Consider the following 10,000-nt stretch of genomic DNA (forward strand, 5'->3'; position numbering starts at 1 on the left):
CTCCCTGACTACGGAAACACACCTCAATGCTAATTTACATTGGATATGCCATAGACATGCTACTGATTAGCATTAGCGATTTTACATGGCGATTTTCAACACCTCCACGTTTGATAACCAAGACGAGGGCCACAACCAAACAGCTGCTGTGTAATAAGTACAATACTTTCGTGTATAAACCCTCAACAAGAGACATTCAACTTCATGGCAAAGACTACTCCCTGACTATGAAACACACCTCGGACAAATGATACTCAGAAGTGCAAGAAAATGTGCATGTGCGTGTGTGTGTGTGTGTGTGTGCTGCTGAAGGATCGTCCAACAATGCCAAGATGGCCGCTAGAAAACACCCACAATGCAACCTGGGTGGTAAATGTTTCCATTGCCACCCACACGCAGTCAACAACTTCCTGCTGCTCCTTTTTTACCAGCACCACCCATGCAAGGAGGGTAAACAAAGGGCCTGCTGCCAGGGGGACGTAACGTGTGTGTGTGTGTGTGTGTGTGTGTGTGTGTGTGTGTGTGTGTGTGTGTGTGTGTGTGTGTGTGTGTGTTATCCCAACAGAGTCGTGCCCAGAGAGACTAGTGGGAGAAGAGAGGAAGAGGACGTGTCCCCGACCTTGTAAAGTGGACAAAGACTGTGGCAGCAAGCGTCAATGTTTGTGTGACGGCCAGTGTGGTCTCAGCTGTGTGGCTCCAGGTGTGTGTGTGTGTGTGTGTGTGTGTGTGTGTGTGTGTGTGCGTGTGTGTGTGTGTGTGTGTGTATACAAAAGCCAAAAGCAGTGAAGTTGTCCTGTTGTGTAAATGGTAAATACAAACAGATTGCAATGATTTGCAAATCCTTTTCAACTTTATATTCAATGGAATGTACTGAAATAAGCAGGGGCGTCCATGATAACGTTGCTTGGATGGCAACATATGTTGTTCCAAAAGCTGTATGTACCTTTCAGCATTAATGGTGCCTTCACAGATGTGTAAGTTACCGATGTCTTGGGCACTAATACACCCCCATACCATCACACATGCTGGCTTTTACGCTTTCACCCTAGAACAATCCGGATGGTTCTTTTCCTCTTTGGTCCGGAGGACACGACATCCACAGTTTCCAAAAACAATTTGAAATGTGGACTCGTCAGACCACAGAACACTTTTCCACTTTGCATCAGTCCATCTTAGATGAGCTCGGGCCCAGCGAAGCCGGCGGCGTTTCCGGGTGTTGTTGATAAATGGCTTTGGCTTTGCATAGTAGAGTTTTAACTTGCACTTACAGATGTAGCGACCAACTGTAGTTACTGACAGTGCTTTTCTGAAGTGTTCCTGAGCCCATGTGGTGATATCCTTTACACAGATGTGGCTTTTTGATGCAGTACCGCCTGAGGGATCCAAGGTGTGTAATATCATGGCTTACGTGCAGTGATTTCTCCAGATTCTCTGAACCTTTTGATGATATTACGGAGCGTAGATGGTGAAATCCCTAAATTCCTTGTTGAGAAATGTTGTTCTTAAACAATTTGCTCAGGCATTTGTTGACAAAGTGGTGACCCTCGCCCCGTCCTTGTTTGTGAACGACTGAGCATTTCATGGAAGCTGCTTTTATACCCAATCATGGCACCCACCTGTTCCCAATTAGCCTGTTCACCTGTGGGATGTTCCAAATAAGTCTTTGATGAGCATTCCTCAACTTTCTCACTCTTTTTTGCCACTTGTGCCAGCTTTTTTGAAACATGTTGCAGGCATCAAATTCCAAATGAGCTAATATTTGCAAACAATACCAAAGTTTCTCAGTGTGAACATGAAATATCTTGTCTTTGCAGTCTATTCAATTGAATATAAGTTGAAAAGGATTTGTTGTATTCTCTTTTTATTTAGCATTTACACAACGTGACAACTTCACTGCTTTTGGGGTTTGTATATACTATGGGTGTGTGTGTATTACAATGTGCATTCATCTATACATATACAGTATATCAAACTATACACCTATATGCATATATATATATATATATTTATATATATATATATATTAAATTATACATATATACAGTATATATATATATATATATATATATATATATATATATATATATATATATATATATATATATATATATATATATATATATATATATATATATATATATATATATATGTGTGTGTGTCTAAGTCTATGTGTGTTTTCCTCAGGTCGTACCTGTCCGTGGCCTTTGACCCCAAGCGCGGACTGGGAGTCCCGCCTCCTGTCGCCCACCCACTCCTTCTCCGCCCTGCTGGAGGTGCGCTGCAAGTCAGGATTGTCTCTGCCCAGCGGTCTGGATGCCACCATTCGCCGTTGCCAAGGCGACCGCCAGTGGAGCGGGGAGGAGCCTACCTGCACAGGTGAGGGAGACGTCTTCCCATAATAATCCACAACGTCAACAATGGTTTATTGTTTATTGTGTCGCCATAGCAACCACAACATATTTTACAATGCAATGTTTTCATAACCACTTCTGGATGTATATCTATATACTTTATATCAGGGGTGGGCAATTAATTTTTACCGGGGGCCGCATGAGCAACCCGAGCACTGCTGGAGGGCCACACTGACAATATTTCAATTAAATTTTGCTCAAATTATTTTTGATATACCGTAAGATAGATAATAATAATAATAATATTTTCATTTAACCTAACTTATCTTTATACAAAAGCAGATGGCTTTTGATGGTTTTATTTTTAACACTTTCTTACACAACACTTCCTGATGTATATTACAATACAAAAATTTCAATTTCTGTCACTTTATCCTGCATCCTCTTTGTTGTAAAACCTTTATTTAACCAGATAAGAAAACGTTGTGAACGTAGCACGTACGCCTGTAAGGTGATTGGCGAAGAAGGAGGAAGCGTTGCTGTTGCGGAAATGAGGAGTGAGGATTGGTTTTCCTTTTGGAAAGAACGAGATAAGTTGAGCTGTGTTAGTATAGCTTGCTCAATAAAAGTTTAAAAAGTGCATCAGACTTGGTGTGCACTTCTTCTGGACGCTACAATTGATGTCAGAAGTGGGATGAAATGCCTCCCAGTTCGCCTTGCCATCAAACCTGGGAGTCTTCATTGAGGGCGGAATTCCCCCCGTGGCAAGCAGCGTGGCTGCACCTGTAAACGCTCTCTCTCTCTCTCTCTCTCTCTCTCTCTCTCTCTCTCTCTCTCTCTCTCTCTCTCTCTTTGCGGCGAGCTCCTCACGTGGCACGTACCTCCCGATGACGTAGCACACAAACAGTGCAGTATGTGCAAAGTTTTACTTCTGCCACCAATTGTAGCGTCCAGAAGAAGTGCACATCAAGTCTGACGCTCTTTTTAAACTTTTATTGAGCAAGCTATACTAACACAGCTCAACATATCTCGTTCCTTCCACGCGCACGTCTCCTCACTCCTCATTTACGCAACTCAAGAAGACAACATCTACTTCAGCAGGTCGTTACACTATATTCTTTAAAAACAGCAACGTGTGTACCACAAATAAGCACACAGCTTTACCTTTACTTGTCTTGTTGAAAACACGCCATTCGTCATCAACTTTTCTCTTTTTAGCGGGCATCACTTGTCGCTGTGCGCCTTCCCTCACAGGACATACGCACATATAACACTTTTCAAAATAAAAGCAGCACAGTTGTATTGCACGCACGACAAAGATGTTTTTTTTAATTTATTTTGTAATTTGAGATTGCCGCTGCGCGCACGAGCATACGTCCACACGGAAGTAATACAAATAACGCTTTTCAAAACAAAAGCAGCACCGTTGTATTGCACACTCGAAATAGATGCTTTTTAAAATTTATTTTGTAATTTATAATTGGCCTCACGCGGGCCGGACAGGGACGTACAAAGGGCCGGATGCGGCCCGCGGGCCGCACAATGCCCAGGTCTGCTTTATATTCATGTAGTATACATCTGTGTACTCTATATCTATGTACTGTATCTCTATATACTCTATGTACTCTATAGCTGTATACTGTATCTCTATGTGCTGTATAATAAATATATATAATATTATATATATTATATATAATATATATAATATATATATATAATATATATATATATATATATATATATATATATATATATATTGTATATATAATATATATAATATCTAGTGTTGATATTGATCTTTATACAACACTGATAATATAATATTACTTAGATAATAATAATAATAATAATAATGATAATAATAATAATAATAATAATAATAATAATAATAATAATAATAATAATAATAATAACTAGAAAAGCCGTGCTTTGAAGATGGTGAGTTTCAGGAATAACTGTACAAAATGAGCTACAGAGCTAGCCTTAAATATTAGCATGCTTACATAAAAATACCAACATTTAGCATGTGTGTATATATATATATATATATATATAATATATATATATATATATATATTGTATATATAATACAATATCTAGTGTTGATATTGATCTTTATACAACACTGATAATATAATATTACTTAGATAATAATAATAATAATAATAATGATAATAATAATAATAATAATAATAATAATAATAATAATAATAATAATAACTAGAAAAGCTGTGCTTTGAAGATGGTGAGTTTCAGGAATAACTGTACAAAATGAGCTACAGAGCTAGCCTTAAATATTAGCATGCTTACATAAAAATACTAACATTTAGCATGTGTGCAAACGATAGCATGATGACAGTTAGCATGTTTCGTACAGCAAGTTATACGACTCAAAGGTGTATGGCTGCGGAAATAGAGAAAAAAAAGTGTTAAATTAGGTGGAAAGGTTAGCATGCTTAAGTTAGCTAGCTAGCATGCTATCGTTTGCATGCTAAAAGCTAACAAGTGTCACATGCCAATTTATATGACTCTGGGGTAAACGGTTGCAAAACTAGCTCAAAAAGTTAGCATGCTAGCAAGCTAACGCAAGCATGATAAAAGTTATCTTGTGTCACATATCCGACGGTATAACACATGTGGGGGTTCGTTGGCCGGTTTGTCTCGTATTAGATGAAAGGTGCGTACCCATTCAATCGGCCCATGTTTTTATTTCTTAGTGAATAGCGTTGCCATGGTAACACGAAATGTTCCCACTTTACATTTCCGCCATCATCGTGAACGAGACTTTTCCGACGGTGTAAAATATTTGGGGGTTCGTTGGCCAGTTCGTCTCGTATTAGACGAAAGGTGCGTACCCATTCAATCAGCCCATGTTTTTATTTCTTGGTGAATAGCTTCCCTGCACGGCTGTCCAGAGAAGATTATTGGAGATGGCTCAGGAATGTTTTCTTGTATTATATTAACATTAATAATAATATATTAGTAAAACAATATTATTATTATTATTAATAATAATAATACATTTGTAATACTATATTAATTATAATAATAATAATAATACATTCGTAATATAATATTATTATTAATAATAAATTAGTAATACAAAATAATAAGAAGAATACAATAATAACACAATATTATTAATAATAATAATAATTTACTAATACAATAGTAATATGAATAACAATAATATTAATAATAATAACATTAGTAATACAATATTGTTAACAACAAATACAATAATACAATTTTAGTAATACAATATTAATGATAATAATAATACATTAGGAATACAATATTGTTAACAAAAAAATACAATAGTACAATTTTAGTAATACAATATTAATGATAATAATAATAAATTAGTAATACAAAATAATAATAATAATTAATTAATAACACAATATTATTAATAATAATTTAGTAATACAATTTTAATATGAATAACAATAATAATAAATTAGTAATACAATATTGTGAACAAGAAATATAATAATAACATTTTAGTAATACAATATTAATGATAATAATAATAAATTAGTCATACGAAATAATAATAAGAATACATTATTAACACAATATTATTATTATTAATAATAATGTAGTAATACGACATAAATATGAATAACAACAATAATAATAATAAATCAGTAATACAATATTGTTAACAACAAAAATAATAATACAATTTTAGTAATACAATATCAATGATAGTAATAAATTAGTAATACGAAATAATAATAACAATACATTAATAACACAGTATTATTAATAATAATTAGTAATACAATATTAATATGAATAACAATAATAATAATAATAATAATACATTATTAATACAATATTGTTAACAACAAATATAATAATACAATTTTAGAATAAAATATTAATGATAATAATAATGATAAATTAGTAATATTTTTAATAATATATTAGTAATATAATATTATTATTAATAATAATAATACAATAGTGATACAATATAATTATTAATAATATGAATACATTAGTAATACAATATTAGTCATAATAATAATAATAAAACAACAAAAATAAAGTTTATGTAAGATATTCTGATCATAAAAGTGCTTTGCGTCGAAATATTTGTTCTTTTTAAAAAAAGTTGATTTAGATTATGTAAGACAGTAATTTACTGCACTTAAACATCTTGAATTAAAATGTAACTGTTTGATTAATCTGAGTGAAAAAAAATAATAGTTTGACAACATTAATACAAGTACAAATGCATTTCTACAATCAAATAGTAACCTATTTCCATTGAAATTATTATTTATATATGATATTAAATATAGTATAGTCGGGACGCGGGGGCAGCAGCCTAAGCAGGGAAGCCCAGACTTCCCTCTCCCCAGTCACTTCGTCCGGCTCCTCCCGGGGGATCCTGAGGTGTTTCCAGGCCAGCCGGGAGACATAGTCTTCCCGACGTGTCCTGGGTCTTCCCCGTGGCCTCCTACCGGTCGGGCATGCCCTAAACGGTGGCATCCTGACCAGATGCCCGAACCACCTCATCTGGCTCCTCTCCATGTGGAGGAGCAGCGGCTTTACTTTGATGACAGAGCTTCTCACCCTATCTCTAAGGGAGAGACCCTCCACCCGGCGGAGGAAACTCATTTGGGCCGCTTGTACCCGTGATCTTGTCCTTTCGGTCATAACCCAAAGCTCATGACCATAGGTGAGGATGGGAACGTAGATTGACCGCTAAATTGAGAGCTTTGCCTTCCGGCTCAGCTCCTTCTTCACCACAACGGATCGATACAGCGTCCGCATTACTGAAGACGCCGCACCGATCCGCCTGTCGATCTCACCATCCACTCTTCCCTCACTCGTGATCAAGACTCTGAGGTACTTGAACTCCTCCACTTGGGGAAGGGTCTCCTCCGCAACCCGGAGATGGCACTCCACCCTTTTCCAGGCGAGAACCATGGACTCGGACTTGGAGGTGCTGATTCTCATCCCAGTCGCTTCACACTCGGCTGCAAACCGATCCAGTGAGAGCTGAAGATCCTGGCCAGATGAAGCCATCAGGACCACATCATCTGCAAAAAGCAGAGACCTAATCCTGCAGCCACCAAACCGGATCCCCTCAACGCCTTGACTGCGCCTAGAAATTCTGTCCATAAAAGTTATGAACAGAATGGGTGACAAAGGGCAGCCTTGGCGGAGTCCAACCCTCACTGGAAACGTGTCCGACTTACTGCCGGCAATGTGGACCAAGCTCTGACACTGATCATACAGGGAGCTGACCACCACAATCAGACAGTCCGATACCTCATACTCTCTGAGCACTCCCCACAGGACTTCCCGAGGGACACGGTCGAATGCCTTCTCCAAGTCCACAAAACACATGTAGACTGGTTGGGCAAACTCCCATGCACCCTCAAGGACCCTGCCGAGAGTATAGAGCTGGTCCACAGTTCCACGACCAGGACGAAAACCACACTGTTCCTCCTGAATCCGAGGTTGGACTATCCGGCGTAGCCTCCTCTCCAGTACACCTGAATAGACCTTACTGGGAAGGCTGAGGAGTGTGATCCCACGATAGTTAGAACACACCCTCCGGTTCCCCTTCTTAAAGAGAGGAACCACCACCCCGGTCTGCCAATCCAGAGGTACCGCCCCCGATATCCACGTGATGCTGCAGAGTCTTGTCAACCAAGACAGCCCCACAGCATCCAGAGCTTTAAGGAACTCCGGGCGGATCTCATCTCACCACGGGGCCTTGCCACCGAGGAGCTTTTTAACTACCTCAGCAACCTCAGCCCCAGAAATAGGAGAGCCCACCACAGAATTCCCCAGGCACTGCTTCCTCATAGGAAGACGTGTTGGTGGGATTGAGGAGGTCTTCGAAGTATTCCCTCCACCGATCCACAACATCCGCAGTCGATGTCAGCAGAACACCATCCCCACCATACATGGTGTTGACAGTGCACTGCTTCTCCTTCCTGAGGCGGCGGATGGTGGTCCAGAATCGCTTCGAAGCCATCAGGAAGTCGTTTTCCATGGCTTCCCCGAACTCCTCCCATGTCTGAGTTTTTGCCTCTGCGACCGCTGAAGCCGCACACCGCTTGGCCTGTCGTTACCTGTCCGCTGCCTCAGGAGTCCTATGACCCAAAAGAACCCGATAGGACTCCTTCTTCAGCTTGACGGCATCCCTCACCGCCGGAGTCCACCAACGGGTTCTAGGATTACCGCCACGACAGGCACCAACTACCTTGCGGCCACAGCTCCAGTCAGCCGCCTCGACAATAGAGGCGCGGAACATGGTCCACTCGGACTCAATGTCCAGCACCTCCCTCGTGACATGTTCAAAGTTCTTCCGGAGGTGGGAATTGAAACTCTCTCTGACAGGAGACTCTGCCAGACGTTCCCAGCAAACCCTCACAATGCGTTTGGGTCTGCCAGGTCTGTCCGGTATCCTCCCCCACCATCGCAGCCAACTCACCACCAGGTTGGTGATCGGTAGAAAGCTCCGCCCCTCTCTTCACCCGAGTGTCCAAAAATGAGGCCGCAAATCCGATGACACAACTACAAAGTCGATCATGGAACTGCAGCCTAGGGTGTCCTGGTGCCAAGTGCACATATGGACACCCTTATGCTTGAACATGGTGTTTGTTATGGACAATCTGTGACGAGCACAAAAGTCCAACAACAAAACACCACTCGGGTTCAAACCTGGGCGGCCATTCTTCCCAATCACGCCTCTCCAGGTTTCACTTTCGCTGCCAACATGAGCATTGAAGTCCCCCTGTAGAACGAGGGAATCACCCGGGGGAGCACCCTCAAGTACTCCCTCAAGTGAATCCAAAAAGTGTGGTTACTCTGAGCTGCGGTTTGGCGCGTAAGCGCAAACCACTGTCAGGACCCGTCCCCCCACCCGAAAGCGGAGGGAAGCTACTCTCTCGTCCACTGGGTTGAACTCCAACATGCAGGCTCTGAGCCGGGGGCCAACAAGAATTGCCACCCCAGCCCGTCGCCTCTCACCCGCAATGCCAGAGTACAAGAGAGTCCAGCCCCTCTCGAGAGAACTGGTTCCAGAGCCCTTGCTGTGCGTCGAAGTGAAGTCGACTATATCCAGCCGGAACTTCTCCACCTCACGCACAAGCTCAGGCTCCTTCCCCCCCAGCCAGGTGACGTTCCACGTCCCAAGAGCTAGCTTCTGTAGCCGAGGATCGGACGGCCAACCTACTCAGTGGCCTAGTGGTTAGAGTGTACGCCCTGAGATCGGTAGGTTGTGAGTTCAAACCCCGGCCGAGTCATACCAAAGACTATATTGTGGCCTGCTGGGGCAGCAGGCTGAGAGCGAGGGACGCAAACAGACTGGACAAGTTGGTAGAGAAGGCCAGTAACGTGGTGGGAGTGGAGCTGGACTCTCTGGCGGTGGTGTCAGAGAGGAGAAGTCTAGCAAAGCTCCTAGCCATTATGGACAACAACTCCCACCCACTACACTCACATTATGGACAACACCTCCCACCCACTACACTCACATGATGGACAACACCTCCCACCCACTACACTCACATGATGGACAACACCTCCCACCCACTACACTCTTATTATGGACAACACCTCCCACCCACTACACTCACATGATGGACAACACCTCCCACCCACTACACTCACATGATGGA

The 10,000-nt window shown here is 41.1% G+C and overlaps 1 protein-coding gene across 1 annotated transcript in view; it reads left to right on the top strand.

Annotated features, from left to right (window-relative positions):
• The window catches only part of ntd5 (ntl-dependent gene 5), a 33,052-nt gene that overhangs the window by 3,184 nt on the left and 19,868 nt on the right, over window positions 1-10,000 (top strand). Inside the window, exons 2-3 of the mRNA XM_062062523.1 lie at window positions 566-700; window positions 2,185-2,376. Of these exons, the coding sequence (XP_061918507.1) occupies window positions 566-700; window positions 2,185-2,376 (327 nt within the window). The remainder of the gene's footprint in view (window positions 1-565; window positions 701-2,184; window positions 2,377-10,000) is intronic.

This window comes from Entelurus aequoreus, linkage group LG11, assembly GCF_033978785.1.
Source record: "Entelurus aequoreus isolate RoL-2023_Sb linkage group LG11, RoL_Eaeq_v1.1, whole genome shotgun sequence".
NCBI lineage: Eukaryota > Metazoa > Chordata > Actinopteri > Syngnathiformes > Syngnathidae > Entelurus > Entelurus aequoreus.